Consider the following 24,087-nt stretch of genomic DNA (forward strand, 5'->3'; position numbering starts at 1 on the left):
ACCATGATTTAATGTTGAAGCAGACCTGATGGGCCGAATGGCCTAATTCTGTTCCTATGGATTTATGAACAGCAGAGGTTTGCCCTCCTGGTGCTCCTAGACAGTAGACTGCTGCAGCAAAGTGTGGGGGAGGCCATTAATGCAGGCGGGGCATGAAGACAGCTCTGGGCAGTACAGGCCCGGGCCTAATCTTGCTCACGGCTCTGAGAGGCAAAGACATTGTGGTTGAAACCTCACACAAGGATGTTGACGCCCAATATTTAATTATTGACTTAGCTGTTAATCACTCTCAAAACTGCCACTGAGTCAGCTTGATGAATTTGGGCGCTTCATTCCTCCCACATGATCACAAAAATCTTTGTTTGCTTTAAAGCAGGATTCCAAGGTGCCATCTAGTGTTTCGTTCAGTTTAGTTTAGAGATACAGCGTGAAAACAGGCCCTTCGGCCCACCGAGTCCGTGCTGACCAGCGATCCCTGCACACTAACACTATCATACACACACACACACACACTGGACGATTTTACCGAAGCCAATTGACCTACAAATAGAATAGAAATGGAATGAGCTTCCAGTGAAGGTGGTGGAGGCAGGTTCGTTTTTATCATTTAAAAATAAATTGGATAGTTATATGGATGGGAAGGGAATGGAGGGTTATGGTCTGAGCGCAGGTATATGGGACTAGGGGAGATTATGTGTTCGGCACGGACTAGAAGGGTCGAGATTGGCCTGTTTCTGTGCTGTAATTGTTATATGGTTATATGGTTAATTCTATACGTCTTGGTAAAATTGTAAATTGTCCCTAGTGTGTGTAGGGATAGTGTTAGTGCTGGGGGATCGCTGGTCGGAGCAGACTCGATGGAACGAAGGGCCTGTTTCCACGCTGTATCTCTAAACTAAACGCAGGATGCTGCCTGACCCGCTGAGGTACTCCAGCACGTTGTGTCGATCTGCATTATATTCCCGTGCTGCTCCTTGGATCTTGCCGTGCGCAAATTGACCGCTGCCGTTGCATCTCAGGTCGCAGCTCTGCGCCCGCTTGCATCCCGAGAGCGCGTCACGACTGCAAATTCTCAGCGCAACGAGCAAAGCCGCCAGCCCGCGGCGATCCCTCGCATTGCCAGTAAACCTCTGGGCCTCTGAGCACGACGTGAGCGAGTGTAAGCCACATCAGCAACTGCCGCTCTGTCAAAAACATACCGCCCGCGTGCGGCCAGACTATTCCTCCAAACCCACGGTCAGCTATTTGTGGTATTCCTCCCAACACCAACCTCTCTGTTGCGTTGAAGCGGGTCCTGGCTTTTACAACCTTGTTAGCCCGGAGACTGATCTTGCTTAACTGGAGGCTTACCTGTCCCCCGACACACGCCCGCTGGATCAAGGAGGTGCTCTACAACTTAAAGCTTGAAAAACGTAGGTTCTCTCTCAAAGGCTCTACCAAGACATTCCTAGATACATGGAACCCTTTCTTGGAACTTGTTAACTCTCTCAACTTGTTTCCGGGACTCGGAAGAGGACTGAGTGCCCTCTATCACTGCTCTGTCTTATTGCAGCTGCTATCCCCTCAACCCCCCCACCCCCCCCCCCCCCCTCCCTCCCCACATTTTTTTTTTTTTTTTTTTTTTTTCGTTTGGTTTATCTTATCTTTTGAGGGTCGTTTACATACTGCTGTACAATTATGTCCTGACTATCACTGTCTGTTATCATTGTATGTCTGCAATTTGCTGCAAAATTCAAAATTCAAATAAAAAAAGATATCAATTAAAAACATACGGCGGGATTAATCAACGAAGCTTCCGCCGTTGACCCAAGAGAGTGTAATCTACCGCAAGCGAGATTTTGCAGAACAAAAATTGCCTCAGAGCAACTGTCTTTCCTTTTTATTAAGCCCATTGCTCCCTCTTCCTTTTGAAGTGCGGGTTGTTTGGAGACTGAGTTCTTTGGGCGTCAGTCCCCCGCTGGCCCTTAACATAGAAACATAGAAATTAGGTGCAGGAGTAGAGGCCATTCGGCCCTTCGAGCCTGCACCGCCATTCAATATGATCATGGCTGATCATCCAACTCAGTATCCCGTACCTGCCTTCTCTCCATACCCCCTGATCCCCTTAGCCACAAGGGCCACATCTAACTCCCTCTTAAATATAGCCAATGAACTGTGGCCTCAACTACCCTCTGTGGCAGAGAGTTCCAGAGATTCACCACTCTCTGTGTGAAAAAAAGTTCTTCTCATCTCGGTTTTAAAGGATTTCCCCCTTATCCTTAAGCTGTGACCCCTTGTCCTGGACTTCCCCAACATCGGGAACAATCTTCCTGCATCTAGCCTGTCCAACCCCTTAAGAATTTTGTAAGTTTCTATAAGATCCCCTCTCAATCTTCTAAATTCTAGAGAGTATAAACCAAGTCTATCCAGTCTATCTTCATAAGACAGTCCTGACATCCCAGGAATCAGTCTGGTGAACAATCTCTGCACTCCCTCTATGGCAATAATGTCCTTCCTCAGATTAGGAGACCAAAACTGTACGCAATACTCCAGGTGTGGTCTCACCAAGACCCTGTACAACTGCAGTAGAACCTCCCTGCTCCTATACTCAAACCCTTAAGGGCGGCACGGTGGCGCAGCGGGTAGAGTTTAGGGGCTTGTCCCACTTTAACGAGCTAATTCACGACCTCTGCCGAGTTTGCCCTTGACTCGTACTCGCAGCATGGTCGTCACGAGGTCGTAGGTAGCGGGCCGCGATGCTAGTCGTAGGTACTCATGGCATCAAGTAGGTCGCGGCGTTTTTGTAGCATGATGAAAAATGTCCAAGAGTAAAAAAGGTCCTGAATTAGATCGTGACAGTGGGACTGCCTCACAGTGCCAGAGACGCTGAGTTTGTACGTTTTCCCAGTGTCTACGAATATTGACTTCTCTAACTTCAAGTAAACCTTGCTTTCCCTCTCTTTCCATCCCCAATTCTCCGGCCAGTCTGACAGTCTTCGATTGCATTTTATCGCTGTTACCTTCTCCCATCTCGTCTACATCTCCCTCGATCGCCTTCCCCTTTGCCTCATTTTCACACCTTGCATTTCCCTATCTCTGTACCTCCCTGATTCAGTCTGGAGGGTGTCGACCCGAAACGTCGCCCATTCCTTCTCCCCAGAGATGCTGCCTGTCCCGCTGAGTTGCCCCACAATTTTGTGCCTATCTTCGGTTTAAACCAGCATCTGCAGTTCCTTCCGACAACATGAGACGGGAATAGCGTTTGGTGCAAGGTAAAGCCAGCAAAGTCCGATCAAGGATAGTCCGAGGGTCACCAATGAGGTAGATAGTAGTTCCGGACTGCTCTCTGGTTGTGGTAGGATGATTCAGTTGCCTGATAACAGCTGGGAAGAAACTGTCTCTGAATCTGGAGGTGTGCGTAGACAGCTCCCTGAACCGGGGTCTCAGAGACTTCGAGGTGGTATCTCTACCCTGTAACCTTTGCATTGCTGTCTGCTGTTAAGATGGCATAATTCTCAGGACTATTCTCTTCTTCAAAAATTGATTTAATATTCGTTATCATCGAGTGCCGGTCCTTTGAGCCACACTTGTTCTTGAATGAAATGTTAATAGTTTGCATCAGTGTATTTTCCCTAGATCCCGCGGGATGTAATCGGAAATGTTCCTGCTTTGGAATTTATTCTTGCGGCAAATGAACTGGAACCGTGGCCTCAGGAGAACGCTGCCTACCAAAATGGAAGGTGGTCACCTTTTCTTCTCTGTGTTTTAGGATATAACATCAGTGCACTGGTGACGATCGCCACCAAAACCTTCCTGCGCTACGACAAGCTGAGAGAGCTGATATCGAGCATTAGGAGGTTTTATCCCACCGTCGCCATTGTAATCGCGGATGACAGCAGCAACCCGCAAAAGATTGAAGGCCCGTTTGTTGAGCAATACTTCATGCCTTATAGGAAGGTACATGTCTTCTATCATTTCTGGGACAGAGACAGGGTCACGAGGAGGGAAAGACTTGGTCCGGGTAAACACGGGACAACTGTGGATTGGACCTAGGCCAGTGTCTCCATCTCCATGCTGAAGACAGGCACAAAATGCTGGAGTAACTCAGCGGGACAGGCAGCATCTCTGGAGAGAAGGTATGGTTGACGTTTCGGGTCGAGACCCTTCTCCGGAGATGCTGCTTGGTCGGCTGAGTTGCTCCATCATTTTGTGTCTATCTACCTTCAACATCTCTGGGGAAACTGAGTTGCCCGACCTGCTGAGTCATTCCGGCTTTTTGCGTCTATCCACTCACTGCCTCACCCGCTGAGTCACTCCAGCACTTGGTGAAGCTTTGATGTGTCTTGGTTTATTACTATCGTGCGTTCTGAGATACCGGACATTAATACAGCAGGTAGTGCAAAATAGAACACGAGTAATGTAGAATATAGTGAAAGAGCACAGATGCAAAAAAAAGCGCGACGGTAACTACAAAGTAGATTGGAAGATCGGGAATGTATCCTAAGCTTAAGAGAAGCCCATCCAAGAAGCTAATAACAGTTAGACGGAAGAGGCTATTCTTGAATGTGGCTTCAACCTTTTATACAACTCCAAGGGGTCGTAGAGACACGAGGAACTGCAGATGCTGGTTTACAAAAAAAGACACAAAGTGCTGGAGTAACTCAGCAGGTCAGGCATGTCGGGGGGGGGGGGGGGGTTGATAGTACCAGATGATCCAATGTCCCTGATAATCAGTGTAGGAAGGAACTGCAGATGCCAGTTAACACCGTGGGTAGACACAAAGTGCTGGAGTACTCGGCGGGTCAGGCAGCATCTCTAGGAGAGAAGGAGTGGGTGACGCTTCGAGTCTGAAGAAGGATCTCAACCCGAAACGTTGCCCATTTCCTTCTCTCCTGAGATGCTGCCCGACCCGCTGAGTTACTCCAGCACTTTGTGTGATTCTTCGGTGTAACCCGGCGTCTGCAGTTCTTTCCCACACGGTGTGTGAAGTGGGACCTCATTGCAGAGAACTCCAGCTCTATGCTGCCAACTGAGAGAGTACTGCAATGCTGGTGTCCTGCCTTCTGGATGTAACCGTGAAAGCAATACAAAATCGCCAGCGCTATTCCGAGCAAGGACTGATCCCTCGTTTGCTGGCCAATATGCAATCCTGAAGCAACACGATCTGTTTTAATATCAACTGTGCGCAAATAGTCTGCTTTATTTTCCATTGGTTTAGTTTCAAGATACAGCATGGAAACAGGTCTTGTTGTTTTTTCACTGCTATGACTGCATGGTAACGACATTTCGTTCAAACTTGTTTTTGAATGGCAATTAAAGAAATCCAATTCAACTCAAGTAACTGAGACGCAAGCTGCAAATGCAGGAATCTTAAGCAAAGCACAAATTGCTGGAGGAACTCAATGGATCAGGCAACATCCGGGGAGGGGAATGGGAAGGCGATATTTCGGATTAGGATCCTTCTTTGGACCCGGAACGTTGTCTGTTCATTTTCCTTCCAGTGGCTGCCTGAGCCTCTGAGATCCCCCAGCACGTTGGGTCTTGTAAAAGGCAAATAACGCAAGTCGCAAAATTTAAACGCATTTGCCGAAACGAAAATTAAATCAGCACCTTTTTAATCTCCGCCACTTGTAGACATCCTTAAGCAGAAGTAGTCCAAGGATGTCTGATGAGTCGGTCTGAGATGCGACACCAGTGTTTTTTGGACGGTCCTGCAGTTAATATGTGTGTTATGATTGTGTTTATAATTTGTTTGGTTGTTTTGTTGTTCCGCGAGCATTGCCACTTTCATTTCACTGCACATCTCGTATGTGTATGTGACAAATAAACTTGACTTGACTTGGATACTCTAGTAGAGTTTCGATGAGTTTAGTTTAGTTGTACAGCGTGGAAACAGGCCCTTCGGCCCACCGAGTCTGTGCCGGCCAGCGATCCCCGCACACTAACACTATCCCACACACACACACTAGGGGCAATCTGACATTTGGACCAAACCAATTATCCTACAAACCTGCACGTCCTTGGGATGTGGGAGGAAAGTGGAGCGCCCGGAGAAAACCCACGCAGTCACGGGGAACTCAAATTTCACTGTACCTTAATTGGTGCATGGGACAATAAACGGGAACTTGACCTTGGACTTGACCTTGAGAACGTACAAACTCCGTACAGCCGGCAGCCGCGGCCAGGATGGAACCCGGGTCTCTGGCGCTGTGAGGCAGCAGCTCTACCCGCTGCGCCACCGTGGATAATCCAGAGGATAAACATTTTGCTTGTCTTTCCTTAATTCTCTCAGGCTTGTACATACTTGTAACACAGCCACAAATGCAACACTAAGAACCAGGTGGGTAGCTGGAGAATGAGCCTGGGTGCTTTAACTTCTTAAGGCACGCCTGCTGTCTGACGGGGCTGTGTTACAAACACCCCTCTCTAATAGCACAGAGCGAGCTGTGCGCCCATCAAAGAGTTTCTCAGTGTACTTAGAGATATTGGTGAGACCACGCTTCGAATATCGTGATCTGTTTTGGCCACCCAGCTATAGGAAGGATGTATTTTACTTCATTGAAGAGACGAAGGTGTGTGTGAGGTTTAGTTTAGTTTAGAGAAACAGCACGGAAACAGGCCATTCGGCCCACCGGGTCCGCGCCGACCAGCGATCCCCGCACATTAACGCCATCCTACACCCACTAGGGACATTTTTTACATTGGCCAACCCAATTAACCTACAAACCTGTACGTCTTTGGAGTGTGGGAGGGAACCGAAGATCTCGGAGAAAACCCACGCAGGTCACGGGGAGAACGTGCAAACTCCGTACAGACAGCGCCTGTAATCGGGATGGAACCCGAGTCTCCGGCGCTGCATTCGGTGTAAGGCGGCAACTCTACCGCCGCGCCACCGTGACCGCCCCGCACACGGTCGTTACACTGGAAAGGGCGCAGAGAAGATTTACAAGGATGTTGCCAGGACACGAGGGCCTGAGCTACAGGGAGAGGTTGGGCAGGCTAGGACTTTATTCCTTGGAGCGCAGGAGGATGAGGGGTGATCTTATAGAGATGTATATAGAAACATAGAAACATAGAAAATAGGTGCAGGAGTAGGCCATTCGGCCCTTCGAGCCTGCACCGCCATTCAATATGATCATGGCTGATCATCCGACTCAGTACCCTGTACCTGCCTTCTCTCCATACCCCCTGATCACTCTTAAATATAGCCAATGAACTGTGGCCTCAACTACCTTCTGTGGCAGAGAGTTCCACAGATTCACCACTCACTGTGTAAAATATGTTTTCCTCATCTCGGTCCTAAAAGACTTCCCTCTTATCTTTAAACTGTGACCCCTTGTTCTGGACTTCCCCAACATCGGAAATAATCTTCCTGCATCTAGCACCTGTATAAGACCACAAGGGGAGTAGAAAGGGTGAACGCACAGAGTCTTTTACCCAGAGTTGGGGAATCAAGAACCAGAGGACATAGATTTATGGTGAAAAGAGTTGCTGCCTTACAGAGCGTTCAGCGCCAGAGGCCCGGGTTCGATCCCGACTCCGGGCGCTGTCTGTACGGAGTTTGCACGTTCTCCCCGTGACCCGCGTGGGTTTTCTCCGGGCGCTCCGGTTTCCTCCCGCACTCCAAAGACGTACAGGTTCGTAGGTTAATTGGCTTGGTATGAATGTAAATTGTCCCCAGTGTGTGTAGGATTGTGTTAGTGTGCGGGCGATCGCTGGTCGGCACGGACTCGGTGGGCCGAAGGGCCTGTTTCCACACTGAATTTCTAAACTAGGCTAAAACTAAACTTTGACTTGATGTGCCGTCTTATTAAAGATGAATTCTAATGATCATTTTCTGCCACTGTCCCCAGGGTTGGTTCGCTGGGCGGAACCTGGCTGTCTCCCAAGTCCAAACAAAGTATCTACTGTGGGTCGATGACGACTTTATCTTCGCTTCGGACACCAAATTGGAAAAGATGGTCGAGATCCTGGAGAAAACCACCCTGGATATGGTGAGTTCACTTCCAGGAGTGAAGCGATAACTGCTTCACGAGAGACGTTCTCCTCGAGGGCGGTCACGGTGGCGCAGCGGTAGAGTTGCGCCAGAGACCCGGGTTCCATCCTGACCACGGGCGCTGTCTGTACGGAGCTTGCACGTTCTCTCCCGCGTCCTGCGTGGGTTTCCCCCGGGTGCTCCGGTTTCCTCCCATACTCCACAAAGACGTGCACGGGTTTGTAGGTTAATTGGCTTCGGTTGTAAATTGTCCCCGAATGTGCGGAGGATCGCTAGTCAGCACGGACTCGGTGGGCCGAAGGGCCTGTTTCCGTGCTGTATCTCTAGACTAAAACTAAACACCTCCACAAACTCATGAGGAATCAAATCAGCCACTTGGGAAAAGTTTCTGGTCCACAGCCAACAACGGACCATTATGGGCTCCACCTTTCCTTGATCGCCGTTGCGGGCTTTGATTTGTCCTTTTCCAAACCTTTCATTCATTTGCTCTTTGTACCTTTTCATACCTCTAGTTCCTCTCTCCCCCGACTGTCAGTCTGAAGAAGGGTCTCGACCCAAAACGTCACCCATTCATTCCTCCTCTCCAGAGATGCCGCCTGTCTCTGCGTCTCTGGAGAGAAGGAATGGGCGACGTTTCGGGTCGAGACCCTTCTTCAGACTGATGTCAGGAGAGGGGACGGGATAGAATGTAGGCGGAGGCAGTGAGACTAGTGGGAGAACTGAGAAGGGGGAGGTGATGGAGGGAGAAAACAAGGGCCATCTGAAGTTAGAGAAGTCAATGTTCATCCCTGATAATAATGTCTGAAGAAGGGTCCCGACCCGAAACGTTGCCTATTTCCTTCGCTCCATAGATGCTGCCTCACCCGCTGAGTTTCTCCAGCATTTTTGTCTACCTTCGATTTGGGAACACTTCGAGAGATTAGACAACATTTCTCAGATTTGGGGCCTTGTGTTCAGCTGCCCATTTCCTGAGCCTTTCTACCTCTCATTCTCTCCCCACTCCTTGATAACGTCCAATGCAGGCATATACTTCAAGGTGACTGGAATATAAAAACAGGGACGTTGTACGAGACGTTGGTGAGGCCGCGCTTCGAGGAACGTGATCTGTTTTGGCCACCCGGCTATAGGAAGGATGTCTTTTAGTTTAGTCTAGTTTTGAGATACAGCACAGAAACAGGCCCTTCGGCCCACCAGGTCAATGCCGACCAGCGATCCCCGCACACTAACACTATCCTACACACACACTAGGGACAGTTTTTACATTCACACCAACCCAATTAACCTACAAACCTTTATGCCTTTGGAGTGTGGGAGGAAACCGAAGATCTCGGAGAAAAACCCGCGCAGGTCACGGGGAGAACGTACAAACAAACTCCGTACAGACAGCGCCCGTCGTCGGGATCGAACCCGGGTCTCTGGCGCTGTGAGGCAACGATACTACCCGCTGCGCCATCGTGCCGCCCCTTTCACCTTTAGCGGCATATGAGTTCTCTCCAAAGACGTACAGGTTTGCAGGTTCATTGGCTTGGTATAAAGTGTAAACATTGTCCCTAGTGTGTGTAGGATGGTGTTAGTGTGCGGGGATCGTGGGTCAGTGCGGACTCGGTGGGCCGAAGGGCCTGTTTCCGCGCTGTATCTCTAAACTAACCTCTGCCTGATTATCCAGCCACTTGGCCGTCCATAAGAGTACTGTTGTACTCTAAACTAAACCAAACTACAAACACCTCATCTGCTTAAAGATAGCGGAGTCAGGGGATATGGGGAGAAGGCAGGAACGGGGTACTGATTGGGGATGATCAGCCATGATCACATTGAATGGCGGTGCTGGCTCGAAGGGCCGAATGGCCTACTCCTGCACCTATTGTCTATTGTCTATTGTCTTTCCTTGCTGTTGCAGGTTGGAGGATCTGTGAGGGAGGTAACCCAATATTCTGCGACGTTTCAACACATGATGAGCGTGGAGCAGGGCGGCAAAGATGGCGACTGCCTGACCATCCGCAAGGGCTACTACCACGAAGTGGAGGGATTCCCCAACTGCGTGGTCACGGACGCCATCATCAACTTCTTCATGGCTCGCACAAACAAGGTGCAACAAGTGGGATTCGACCCACTCATTGCCCGGCAGGGGCACTTGGGTGAGTGGATGCTAGGCTGCCGTTCCAGCACAGGGTTGGGCGGGTCATGTCGGTCGATTGCGAGACGCAGCGTGGAACCAGGCCCTTCGGCCCCACCGAGTCCACGCCGGCCAGCGATCGCCCGTTCACGCACGAGTTCTGTTATCCCACTTTCTCATCCAACTCCCTACACGCCCGAGAGAATTACACCCGCTAGGATTAATTTACAATGACACCAAAGCCAATTAACGTAGAAATCTGTACGTCTTTGGAGCGTGGGAGGAAACCGGAGAAAACCCACGCATTCGTCATGGGGAGAACGTGCAAACCCACGCATTCGTCATGGGGAGAACGTGCAAACTCCGTACAGACAGCACCCGTAATCGGGATCAAACCCGGGTCTCTGGCGCAGTGAGGCGGCAACTCTACCGCTGCGCCATCGTGACCGCATGTGTGATCTAACTCTCTCTCCCTCCCTCTCTCCTTCCTTCCTTCCTTCCCGCAGAGTTTTTCATCGACGGCCTGGGCCTGCTCCACATCGGCTCTTGCAGCGACATCAAGGTGGACCACGCCTCCAAGATCGTGATGCCGTGGACGAAACAGAGCGTGAGCGAGCGGCTGTACAAGGCCTTCCGGTACGTGCAGCCGGCTGAGGCGGACGGGCGGCTACAGGAGAAGCTGCTCTACTTCAAGAACCGGCTGAAATGCATGAAGAACAAATGAGACGCCGTCGGAGGCCGTTGCCGGGCGTGCGGCCCCCACGAACAAAGTCGACGCTAACTCGGACCCAGAGGTCGCTGATCCAGCCGTCTCTGACAGAGCCCCAGCGCAACCCTCCTACAAAACCCTTCAACTGCAGAGGTTGGAAACAGACGGGACGGCGGGCACACGATGGCGTGCACGCTCCTGGCACCCTTCTTCTTCTTCTTTCGTGTGGCGTGTGCACAGCCTAAAGTTGTTGGACAACTTGTTCTATTTGATCTTCCGTTTGTGCACGTCGAGTCGATTGCATTAGTCGAAACAGGGCGGACCCACGTGAAGGTTGCAATCTTCCACCCTGCCCGCACCTCCATCTCTTTCTATTCCACTCCTCCGCTGATATCCTCCCCGATGCGGGAGCAGATCGCCCCAACGCGAAGGGCCCAAACGCCGCCGCCTACGGGAGTCAAGACCGTCCCGTCAACGGGGGCTCAAGGCCCACGACCGAGGAAGAACCAAGGGAAGGGACTTGATCTTTATTTCACCTTCCACCACAGTGAGGAATGTGGAGGAGTCACTGTGGTGGATGTTCATGTTGAAATGTGTTTTTGAAGTGAGTCTGTTGCTTTTAATTGTATGAATGACCTGGGCAATGAAATTCCTCGTATGTTGCAAAACATACTTGGCGAATAAAGTGTGATTCTGATTCTGATTCGGAGTATTCTCCCGCCTTTAGTTGTAACGTCTAACTGCGGCAGTGAACCGAGTCCTGGGGCCACACTCGATGCTGTCTGTTGTGGGACTCCCACCACTGCTCCTCCCCCGTCTCCTCTATCCCCGTACCCCTCTCCGATGTTTACGTCAAGTATATTTCGCCTGTTCGTAAATCACTTCGAAGATAGACATGAAAAGCTGGGAGTAACTCAGCTGGGACAGGCAGCATCTCTGGAGAGAAGGAATGGGTGACGTTTCGGGTCGAGACCCTTCTTCAGACTGATAGTCAGTGGTTGGTGGGGGAGGGAAACTAGAGGTATGAAAAGCTTCAGAGCAAATCAGGGGCCAGCACCGATGGCCAAGGAAAGGTGGAGCCCACAATGGTCCATTGTTGGCTGTGGAAGAGGGTCCACAGTGGGAATGAGTGGTTGATGGTCGGCACGGAGTCAGTGGGCTGAAGGGCCTGGTTCCATGCTGTATCTCCAGCACTGTCAATGACAGTAAAAGAATGGAACGAGACTTACATTAAATACAAGACTAACATCTTGCCCAGGGCTAATAACTTGGCAAGAATGCAAATGACTATTTTGTTTTCCTTCTAAATATTGTCCTGCCCCACCAGCCATGTGGTTAAGTTACCCGACAACTTTAGGCTGTGCATGCCATACGCAAGAGGAAGAACCATGTGGTACAGAATGCCGCTTAGAGCAAACGCCCTCATTTATTTGCATGTCTGGCAGAGTGGCTCATGGAACACAGAACATACAGAGTAGTCCTGAACTACTATCTCCCTCAATGGTGACCCTCAGACTATCCTTGATCGGACTCTGCTGGCTTTACCTTGCACTAAACGTTATTCCCTTATCATGCACCTATGCACTGCGAGCTGCTCGATTGCAATCATGTGTTGTCTTTCCACTGACTGGTTAGCACGCAACAACAAGCTTTTCACTGCACACGTGACAATAAACTAAACCAAAACTGAGAATATAGAATGAGGAACGGGGAACAGTACTGCACAGGAACAGGCCATTCGGCCCACAATGTCTGTGCTGAGCATAAACTGATCTCCTCTGCCTGCATGTGATCCATATCCCTCCTTTCCCTGCATATCCATGCGCCTATACAAAGACCTAAACACCACTATCATCTCTGCCGCCAACATCTCCCCTGGCAGCACGTTCCAGGCGCCCACCACACTGAGTAAAAGACATGGCCCACACACCTCCTGTAAACTTTGTCCCTCTCAGAGCAGTGGTACACTCCCCACAGCCCTGCCATTCCATTTCCAATGTTCTATTCCATGTTCTGCGTTTACATGTTCAAGATCAAGATAGATCAAGATACAATTTAATTGTCATTTGAAACGAAATGTCGTTTCTGCAGCCATACATTACAAACAAATAGACCCAAGACACAACATAATTTACATTTTACATAAACATCCATCACATTGCTGTGATGGAAGGCCAAAAAAACTTATCTCTCCACTGCACTCTCCCCCCCCCGATGTCAGAGTCAAAGTCAAAACCCCCGGCTGGCGATGGCGATTGTCCCGCGGCCATTAAAGCCACACCGGGTGGTGCGAGGTCGCACACCGGGTTCTTGATGTTAGAGCCCCCGGCGTGCGCTCGCAGAGTCCCGCGGCCATTCCAAGCCGTGCGGGGCGGTGATGTCAGGCCCCGCTCCAGGAGCTCTTTCACTCCGCAACTCGGGCGGGCGAAGTCGCCGTTGCGAGAGCCCTGAAAAGCGGTCTCCCTCCAGGGACCCGCGGGCTCCCGGTGCCGTCGTCCGCCAGACCCGCAGTTGCAGCCTCCGAATCTGTGTTCTGTTCCATGTTCTGTGTATAAGAGCCGAGCACACAAGAGTGGCCGATATGATATTGTGGGAGAATACCTTACACGACCACAGCCAACTGGTCCTCTCTGTTTTAGCGCCTTAAAACAAAATCTCTAATTGAGTCAAGAGTGCTTTATTGTCATGTGTCCCAGACACAACAATGACACACTTACTTGCAGCAGGACAACAGAATATATATATTCTGTTTAAGAGGGAACTGCAGATGCTGGAGAATCGAAGGTTACACAAAAAAGCTGGAGAAACTCAGTCTGAAGAAGGGTTTCGGCCCGAAACGTTGCCTATTTCCTTCGCTCCATAGATGATATATATTCTGTTGTCCTGCTGCAAGTAAATGTGTCATTGTTGTGGCTGGGACACATGACAATAAAGCACTCTTGACTCAAAAAATGAAGTGGTACAACATAATGTAATAAGATATATGCGATGTATTAATGTGATTTACTGTACTGCTAATAAAAATAAAATTAAAAAAAAAAAAAGACCTTAACCGCATGGCTGGTGGGGCAGGACAATATTTAGAAGGAAAACAAAATAGTCATTTTTTTTTTTTTTTTTTTTATTTTTATTAGCAGTACAGTAAATCACATTAATACATCGCATATCTCTTATTACATTATGTTGTACCACTTCATTTTTTGAGCTTTAAAAAAGATAGAAATAAATGTAGTAAGGAAAGTAAGCAAGAATCGTGAAGGTGCAGGAAAAAAAATAAAATATATATATATATATATAGTGTACATATGAATATAGTATACATATGTTTCGACTAATGCAATCAACTCGCCGTGCACAAACGGAAGATCAAACAGAACAAGTTGCCCAACAACTTTAGGCTGTGCACGCCACACGAAAGAAGAAGAAGAATCACTTGCAGCGCCGGAGACCAGGGTTCGATCCCGACTACGGGTGCTGTCTATACGGAGTTTGCACGTTCTCCCCGTGGGTGGGTTTTCTCCGAGACCTTTACTTTCCTCCCACACTCCAATGATCTACAGGTTTGTAGGCTAATTGGCTAGGTGTATGTGTAAAATTGTCCCTAGTGTGTGTGTCAGATGGTGTTTAACGTACGGGGATCGCTGGTCGGCGCTGACCCGGTTGTCCGAAGCGCCTGTTTCCGCGCTGTATCTCTAAACTAAAAACCAAACGTGGACCAATTTCCCTCTGCGTTGCTCTGAAAGACACCTTATTGTGTGCGTCTAACGCTGGCACTCAACATCTTATTTTGGCCTGATGTCTGGGCTGGATCCCAACGTCTCCAAACGTTGACACCCACCATCACCCACTGCACCACCTCCTCGCCAACCTTCACCCATTAAGGGAATGGTGGGCTTGCCATGCCCCTGAGGCAGCCTGCACACTCGAGTTGCCATAGACTAACTTGGCACAGTAGGTACCTGCCATCTAACTGATGGCCAACACTAGTGAATTCAATAATACACTGCAGAAAGGCACCAGACAGCGTAACTCTTTATATTTGATTGTTTATTCACAGACATGAATGGAATCACATTGGTAAATTAGTCACAACAATGAACAAATGGTGGAATTGCAAGCGCTTTAAATCCATTGTCATCGCTAAGGATTGATGGGTGAATGAGATCCCCTGACCATCGAACCAACTCTCTCCCTCTGTGCTCCCTGCGTGTCTCAATGTTACACTGAGCTCCAAGCCTGTCGGTGTCCTGTCTGCCCTGCAGCGGCCACTGAGTCTGGCTGGAGGAGATGTCGGCCGGCAGCGCAGCGGGTAGAGCTGCTGCCTCACAGCGCCAGAGACCCGGGGTTCGATCCTGACCACGGGTGCTGTCTGTTACGGAGTTTGGACAGTTGCGTACAGTTTTGGTCTCCTAATCTGAGGAAAGACATTCTTTCCATAGAGGATTTGAGTCTAGGAGCAGGGAGGTTCTACTGCAGTTGTACAGGGTCTTGGTGAGACCACACCTGGAGTATTGCATACAGTTTCGGTCTCCTAATCTGAGGAAAGACATTCTTGCCATAGAGGGAGTACAGAGAAGGTTCACCAGACTGATTCCTGGGATGTCAGGACTTTCATATGAAGAAAGACTGGATAGACTCGGCTTGTACTCGCTGGAATTTAGAAGATTGAGGGGGGATCTTATAGAAACTTACAAAATTCTTAAGGGGTTGGACAGGCTAGATGCAGGAAGATTGTTCCCGATGTTGGGGAAGCCCAGGACAAGGCGTCACAGTTTAAGGATAAGGGGGAAGTCTTTTAGGACCGTGATGAGAAAAACATTTTTTTTTCACACACACAGAGAGTGGTGAATCTGTGGAATTCTCTGCCACAGAAGGTAGTTGAGGCCACACAGTTCATTGGCTATATTTAAGAGGGAGTTAGATGTGGCCCTTGTGGCTAAAGGGATCAGGGGGTATGGAGAGAAGGCAGGTACGGGATACTGAGTTGGATGATCAGCCATGATCATATTGAATGGCGGTGCAGGCTCGAAGGGCCGAATGGCCTCTACTCCTGCACCTATTGTCTATGTTGCTATGTACCTTCTACCCTGCGTGGGTTTTCTCCGGGTGCTCCGGTTCCCCTTCCCCCTTCTTCCACCCCCACCCCCCCACACTCCAAAGACGTACGGGTTTGCAGGCTAAGGGGTCGGCCAGTGATTCCTTGCTTAAGTTGCCCAAGAGATCTACTACGAATTGAATGGCAACTGGAGCTCAAGGGGCAGAAAGGTCCCTAGGTGCTTCTTTCCAGCATCGGGGACGAGACAGCTGACACTACTTTGGCTTTGAGACACGCATCTAAACAGGTACACATGCCCGCATATACGCTCCAGCAGGCCACTCTGTAGTGACCAGGGAACGTGGATGTGGGGTGGTTTTCCCTCTGAGCTCCCCTCTGTATCCTTTCGCACCTATTTCTCTCCCCCCCCCCCCCCCCTCCATCCTTCCTCTAGCTTCACAATTCACAACTCTTCAATCCTTATGTGCCAATAGGACTTCGAGGGATGACATTTTCACACAAAGGGTGGTGGGTGTATGGAACGAGCTGCCAGAGGAGGTAGTTGAGGCTGGGACTATCGCAACGTTTAAGAAACATTTGGACAGGTACTGTACATGGATCGGACAGGTTTAGAGGGATTTGGACCAAACGCAGGCAGGTGGGACGAGTGTAGATGGGACATGTTGGTCGGTGTGGGCAAGTTTGTCTGAAGCTGTATCACTCTATGACTCTGTGACTTCTCATCGCTTGTCTTTGTCCAGCCATGTTAAGAATAAGGGGTCGGCCATTTGGGACTGAGATGAGGAAAAACCTCTTCACCCAGGGAGTGGTGAATCTGTGGAATTCTCTCCCACAGAAGCCAGTGGAGGCCAATTCACTGGATGTTTTTCAAGAGAGAGTTAGATTTAGCTCTTGGGGCAAACAAAATCAGGGGATATCGGGAAAAAGCAGGAACGGGGTACTGATTCTGGATGATCAGCCATGATCACATTGAATGGCGGTGCTGGCTCGAAGGGCCGAATGGCCTACTCCTGCACCTATTGTCTATGTTTCTATGTCCCTATAAAAAAAACTCTCCTCACCTACATCAACATACTACCTACCAACATCCTCTCTTCCTCCCCATAAGCAGTCTGAAACAGGGTCCCAACCCCAAACATCTCCTCTCAATGTTCTTCAGAGATGCTACCCGACTCATTGAGTTACTCCAGCGCCTTGCGCCTTTCCTTGGCGAGCCAGCATCTGCAGTTCCTCGAGTCCAGCTTCAATAGTTGCCAGGGGAGGTTAAAGCTCTCTACGTATGTGTGACCTTTCCCCAAGAACCATCTTTTTGGCCAATGGCCATATTGAGTCGATCTCTAAACAAAATGTTCAATACAGCTTGAAGCTGGAGTAACTCAGCGGGACAGGCAGCGTCTCTGGAGAGAAGCAATGGGTGATGTTTCGGGTCGAGACCCTTCTTCAGACTGCTTAATCTGTAATTGTGCCCCCGGTGTCATTAATTGGGCTCTGTACAGTGCCCCTAGTGTGTAGGATAGAACTAGCATACAGGTGATCGCTGGCCAGCATGGACCTGGTGGGCTGAAGGGCCTGTTTCCACGCTGTATATTTAAATCCTAAAACTAAAAAAAAAAACAGTGGTTCATAGATATAGAGTCATAGAGTGATACAGTGTGGAAACAGGCCCTTCGGCCCAACTTGCCCACACCGGCCAACATGTCCCAGCTACTCTAGTCCCAGTTTGGCCCAAGTTCCTCTAACCCTGTCCTATCCATGTACCTGCCAAACTGTTTCTTAAACGTTGTGATAGTACGTGCCTCAACTACCTCCTCCGACAGCTCGTTCCATAGACCTATCACCCGTTGTGTAAAAAGGTTCCCATTGAATCTCCCCCTCACCTTAAACCCACGCCCAAAACATCACCTCTCAACGTTCTTCAGAGAAGCTGCCTGGCCTGCTGAGTTACTCCAGCACTTTGTGCTTTTCCTTGGTCAACCAGCATCTGCAGTTCCTTGTGTCTGGTTGGCACGAGAGGTTAACATTTTCTACTATAGTTGTGACCTTTCCTTTGAACCTAACAACCATTTTTGGGGGCAGTGACCACTTTGGGTCAATCTCTAAAACGCCATATAATGCAACTTAATCTGTAATTGCTGCAGGTTTTAGATGAGGAAATAAGTCTTGCTCTGAGCTCCAGTTTTCAGGGCATCTATTTATCCTTGCCAGCTAACCGTGCCCAGATGGGATGATGTGATGTCTTGTAATGTGCCTGCTTTAACCACTGCACGCACTCATACCCAAATTGTTGTGCTTTTCTGTGTGGATGCCTCCTAAAAAAAGAAAAATAATCACAAATACACTTTCACATTTTGCGGGACCACATTCGCACATAACAGCACGGTGGCGCAGCGCCTCACAGCGCCCGAGATCCCGAATCCCGACTACGGGTGCTGCCTGTACGGAGTTTGCACGTTCTCCCCTCTGACCGCGTGGGTTTCCTCCGGGTGCTCCGGTTTCCGCCCACGCCGCCAAAGACGTGCGGGCTTGTAGGTTAACTGCAAATTGTGTCGGGAGTGGATAGGGAAGGTGGGATATAACATGGCGCTGGCGTGAGCGGGCTGGTCAGCACGGACTCGGTGGGACGAAGGGCCTGTTTCCGCGCTGTATCGCTAAACTAAACGAAGACTGCAGAAATGCGACAGGGCGTGGAATGGAACGAACCATCGCTGCCCCTTGCAACACCCACGGGCTATTTGTGTACCCACGGACAGGGGGACAGGGTACGTGACCAATCGCCCCAAACTCGCCAAACAGCCGCTTCTTTCGCTTGCAGTGCAAAATCTTACGGCACGTTTGCGGCCTTCGTGCAGCGGGTGACACAACGCAATGCAGCGAGTGGAAATCAGGCAATGCTTTGCGCAGCCAATACTCATGCGCCTTGTCCCCCCCCCCCCCCCCCCCCCCCGCCTACTGAATGCAGCTTAGCGCATTGAGGAGAGCCCCGGTACCAGAGGCAGCGGGCTCGCATCTCCCACACGTGCACACCAGCAACTTTCCGCAACTTTTGTACGCTGCAAGACTGGATACACAAAACCAAAGACCCTACAGCGAGCAAGGTAGTCCACTCGACGAAAAAGACGTAGTACGGTCATGGGCAGATTCATGGGTCATTTTCGGCCCCATTTCCGTAACCGGCTTCCGTCTCCGCACCAAAGATCCCGTAGCGGAGCAAAGATACTAGTGCAGAGACGGAAGCCGGTTACGGAAACATCCTCGTAAAATTAAAAGTTCTTTGGTAAAAATCTTCTCCTTATTTTCAGAATTATAATTTATTAACACAAACTGTTCCCCCGCAACGTTGATTACACTGCGAGTCGGGTCGGGGTCCGGTTACTGAAATGGATGAAAAAAAGGCCCACGTTCCGCTCCGTTGTGTACTACACGTCAGCCCCATTGCATTTAGCAGGAGTGGTCTATCTTGCTCCGCTATAGGATCTTTGCACAAAACCTTCCCTATGTTTGCCAGTCAAATGACTCGGTAATCAAAATGCTGGATAACACTCAGTGTCAGGCAGCATCTGTGGAGACAGAGAGAAAAACACAGAGGCAACCTTGCATCTTAATGACCCTTGGAATCGTACAGCAGACACAGGCCCTTCGGCCCAACTTGTCCACATTGACCAACATGCCCCATCTACACTAGTCCCACCTGCCCGCGTTTGGCCCATATCCCTCTAAACCCATCCTATCCAAAAGCCGTACAGATTTGTAGGTTATTTGGCTTGGTAAATGAATAAATTGTCCCTAGTGTGTGTGTGTGTGGGATAGTGTCTAGTGTGCGGAGATCGCTGGTCGGTGCGGACTCGGTGGGCCGAAGGGCCTGTTTCCGCGCTGTATCTCTAAACTAAACTAAAGACTAAGGTAGACAAAAGTGCTGGAGAAACTCAGCGGGTGCAGCAGCATCTATGGAGTGAAGGAAATAGGCAACGTTTCGGGCCGAAACCCTTCTTCTAAAGACTACCCTTGGATCGGAGATGTTGCAGGGCTCTGGGACCTCTGCTGCCACCATGTGGTTGTGTTTAGACTGCTCCTTGGGACAGATTCCTGCTCACGTTCTCCCTCTAGTGACATCTAGTTGAGAACAAGCTCGAGCCAGCATGAAGTCTGGAGAAATGTCCTCACACAGCCCCTGGTCGAGAAAAGCCATCACTGCAATCAGCGTGAAGAAGGGTAACGGCCTGACACGTCGCCCGTCCGTTTCCCTCCACAGATGCTGCCCGACTCGCCGAGTTCCTCCAGCACTTTGTGTGTTTTGCTCAAAACCCCAGCCTCTGCAGTTCCTCACATCAGCATCTATGAGACGCTGCTGTAAGTCCGCGTTGAAGAAGGATCTCGACCTGAAACGTCGCCCATTCCCTCTCCACAGATGCTGCCTGTCCCACTGAGTTACTCCAGCACTTTGTATCTATCTATGGACAGACTCTGTTCTATATTTGGCTCAACTCATGGCCTGTGGCTCCGTTTTACCTCTTGTAAGGCAACAAGCTTTTGGATTGTTAATTTTGCAATTTACATTTTTTGACCCTGGGTGTAAATGAGGGCGTTTGCTCCAAGCGGCACCACATTCTGTACCACATGGTTCCTCTTGCGTATGGCATGCACAGCCTAAAGTTGTCGGGTAACTTAACCACATGGCTGGTGGGGCAGGACAATATTTAGAAGGAAAACAAAATAGTCATTTGCATTCTTGCCAAGTTATTAGCCCTGGGCAAGATGTTAGTCTTGTATTTAATGTAAGTCTCGTTCCATTCTTTTACTGTCATTGACAGGGCTGGAGATACAGCATGGAACCAGGCCCTTCAGCCCACTGACACCGTGCCGACCATCAACCACTCATTCCCACTGTGGACCATCGTGGGACCTCTTCCGCAGCCAACAATGGACCATTGAGGGCTCCACCTTTCCCTCCACCTCCAGAGCAAATAAAATCATGGGAGACCCCTTCCACCCCTGCAACGGACTGTTCCAGCTGCGACGGTCAGGCAAACGCCTCCGTTGCCATGCGGTGAGAACGGAGAGGTTGAGAAGGAGTTTCTTCCCAGAGGCAATTCGGACTGTAAACGCCTATCTCACCAGGGACTAACTCTACTGAACATTTTTCCTTCCATTATTTATTATGTAAAAGAATATGTGTGTTATGATTGTGTTTATAATTTGTTTGGTTGTTTTGTTGTTTGTCTTTTGCACAAAAGTCCGCGAGCATTGCCACTTTCATTTCACTGCACATCTCGTATGTGTATGTGACAAATAAACTTGACTTGACTCCTTGGCCATCGGTGCTGGCCCTGATTTGCTCTGAAGCTTTTCATACCTCTAGTTTCCCTCCCCCCCCCCCCCACCCACCAACCACTGACTCTCAGTCTGAAGAAGGGGTCTTGACCCGAAACGTCACCCATTCCTTCTCTCCAGAGATGCTGCCTGTCCCAGCTGAGTTACTCCCAGCTTTTCGTGTCTATCTTCAAAGTGATTTACGAACAGGCGAAATGTACTTAAATTAATGATGTGTGTAGTCAGGGCTGGTGCAGGGATGTCCGGGACATGCTTTGAGATGCACAGTCTGAACTAATTCCACATTTAGTACCACATTGAGTTAAAGACAGTTACCTTGACTTGCTCTAGGTGGACCACTGCGTCATGCACTGTTACAAAGATCTGCTCTGGACGAAGGTGATCAAGTAGGCCACTACACGCCAATACTTTCAAAACTTCTTCTGGAAAAACAAAGGACAAACACATTTGTGACCCTCAGGGAGTTATAGAGTCGTGCCTCTGCTCAACACGAGGCCCATATCAACTGATCTCCAATGATTAGTTCAATGATGAATCAACTAATCTGCTGAACAGCAGCAAACACTGCCCAGTCCATCATCGGCTCCGACCTCCCTTCCATCGAGGGGATCTATCGCAGTCGCTGCCTCAAAAAGGCTGGCAGCATCATCAAGGACCCACACACCATCCTGGCACACACTCATCTCCCTGCTATCTTCAGGTAGAAGGTACAGGAGCCTGAAGACTGCAACATCCAGGTTCAGGAATAGCTACTTCCCCACAGCCATCAGGCTATTAAACCTGGCTGGGACAAAACTCTGATCGTTAAATAGCCTATTATCTGTTTATTTGCACTTGATCAGTTTATTTATTCCTGTGTGTATTTACGTACATAATGGTATATGGACACGCTGATCTGTTCTGTAGTCATGCCTACTATGTTCTGTTGTGCTGAAGCAAAGCAAGAATTTCATTGTCCTTGAATCTTGAACATGATGCCAATATCCAAACCATTCAACTAGTCTGAAGAAGGGTCTTGTCCCAAAACGTCGCCTATTTCCTACGCTCCATAGATGCTGCCTCACCCGCTGAGTTTCTCCAGCATTTTTGTCTACCATCAACTAATCTCCTCTGCCTGCATGTGATCTATAGCCCCTCCATGCCCTGCATGGTGTCAGGGGTCACGGGGAGAAGGCAGGAGAATGGGGTTGGGAGGGAGAAACAGATCAGCCATGATTGAATGGCGGAGTCGACTCGATGGGCCGAATGGCCTAATTCTGCTCCCCATCATCGATGAACTTACGAGCTTTGTGAACATATCCACGAGCCTGTCCCAAAGTCTCTTCCACACCACTATCGCCTCTGCCTCCAACACCACCTCTGCCAGCGCGTTCCAGGCACCCACCACTCTGTGTAAAAGACATGGCCCACACACACTCTCACAGCAGTGGTACACTCCCCATAGCCCTACCGTTCACTGTGTCAAGATCCTATCTCAGGCTCCAAGCCTCAATGAGATTAACTTGATCTCCGCAACTCCCTCCCACCCCCTTCTCTCCCTTCCTCCCCCTTCCCGATCTGCGAGTTCATTCTCCGACTCAGAATTGAAACAAAGAAATATAGAAAATAGGTGCAAGAGTAGGCCATTCGGCCCTTCTAGCCAGCACCGCCATTCAAAATGATCATGGCTGATCTTCCTAAATCGGTACCCCGTTCCTGCCCCACCCCTTGATTCCGTTAGCCCTTAAGAGCTAAATCTAACTCTTTCTTGGAAACGAGAATCTTCTCGGTCCCCGTCCCTACGATGGTCCCTAATGCTGATTCATCGAGGCCACTGATCAAGAAGAGGCCATTGCAATGGATTCAGATGTACGACACTCAGTGTACAGAGGAGAGACAGTTTGATGGGACATGATACTTACTGTTGCACTCTGCCAGATAAACCCACAAGTCCGCTTTCTGGCACTCCATACACATCTGAAAAATAAGACCATTCGTCAAGTAATGCTAAATACACACACACACACACACGCAACCACACAACCACACACGCAACCACACACACACGCAACCACACACACGCAACCACACACACGCAACCACACACGCAACACACAAACTCAGTAGGTCGGGCACCATCTTTAGTTTAGAGATACAGCGCAGAAACAGGCCCTTCGGCCCACCGAGCCCGTGCTGACCAGCCACCCCCGCCCACTTCAAACACTAGGGACAATTTACAGTCTCTACCAAAGCCAATTAACCTACAAACCTGCACGTCTTTGGAGTGTGGGATGAAACCGGAGCACCCGGAGAAAACCCACGCGGGTCATGGGGAGAACGTGCAAACTCCGTACAGACAGCGCCCGTAGTCAGGATCGAACCCGGGTCTCTGGCGCTGTGAGGCAGCAACTCTACCCGCTGCGCCACCGTGCCGCTCCAACGCAATGTTGTGGGTTGGGACCCTGCTTCAGGGCTTAGAAGACAGAGGGGAGATAACCATAATGGCTCTGTTTGTCTTCATCGATTCTAACATTGAGTGGAAAAGTCAGGACGTCACGGTGGCTCAGCGGTAGAGTTGCTGCCTTACAGCGCTCGCAGCGCCAGAGACCCGGGTTCGATCCCGACCACAGGTGCTGACTGTACGGAGTTTGTACGATCTGCTGCTTTCGCCGAGATCTTCGGTTTCCTCCCACACTCCAAAGACGTACAGGCTTGTAGGTTAATTGGCTTGATGTAAGTGTAAATTGTCCCCAGTGTGTTAGGGTTAGGGATAGTGTCAGTGTGCGGGGATCGCTGGTCGGCGCGGGCCAAGGGACCTGTTTCCGCGCTGTATCTCGAAACTAAACAAAGTCATCGCTCGGTCCGCATTAACCTACCTGACCTCCCGGTAGCTCAGCACTTCAACTCCCCCTCCCATTCCGAATCCG

The 24,087-nt window shown here is 49.7% G+C and overlaps 2 protein-coding genes across 4 annotated transcripts in view; one reads left to right on the forward strand and one right to left on the reverse strand.

Moving 5' to 3' along the window:
* Positions 1-11,500, forward strand: part of LOC129714719 (beta-1,4 N-acetylgalactosaminyltransferase 1-like) — a 35,764-nt gene extending 24,264 nt beyond the window's left edge. For all 3 annotated transcript variants that reach the window (XM_055664493.1, XM_055664494.1, XM_055664495.1), the window contains 4 exons: positions 3,749-3,936; positions 7,833-7,973; positions 9,873-10,110; positions 10,595-11,500. In XM_055664493.1, coding sequence (XP_055520468.1) covers positions 3,749-3,936; positions 7,833-7,973; positions 9,873-10,110; positions 10,595-10,812 — 785 coding nt within the window. In that variant the 3' untranslated portion in view covers positions 10,813-11,500. The remainder of the gene's footprint in view (positions 1-3,748; positions 3,937-7,832; positions 7,974-9,872; positions 10,111-10,594) is intronic.
* Positions 11,501-16,279: 4,779 nt separating this feature from the next.
* slc26a10 (solute carrier family 26 member 10) overlaps positions 16,280-24,087 on the reverse strand; it is a 37,304-nt gene continuing 29,496 nt past the window's right edge. Inside the window, exons 16-18 of the mRNA XM_055664348.1 lie at positions 23,083-23,137; positions 21,497-21,603; positions 16,280-18,162 (exon numbers count right to left, since the gene is read on the reverse strand). Of these exons, the coding sequence (XP_055520323.1) occupies positions 18,124-18,162; positions 21,497-21,603; positions 23,083-23,137 (201 nt within the window). The 3' untranslated portion in view covers positions 16,280-18,123. The remainder of the gene's footprint in view (positions 18,163-21,496; positions 21,604-23,082; positions 23,138-24,087) is intronic.

This window comes from Leucoraja erinacea, chromosome 40 (genome assembly GCF_028641065.1).
Source record: "Leucoraja erinacea ecotype New England chromosome 40, Leri_hhj_1, whole genome shotgun sequence".
NCBI lineage: Eukaryota > Metazoa > Chordata > Chondrichthyes > Rajiformes > Rajidae > Leucoraja > Leucoraja erinaceus.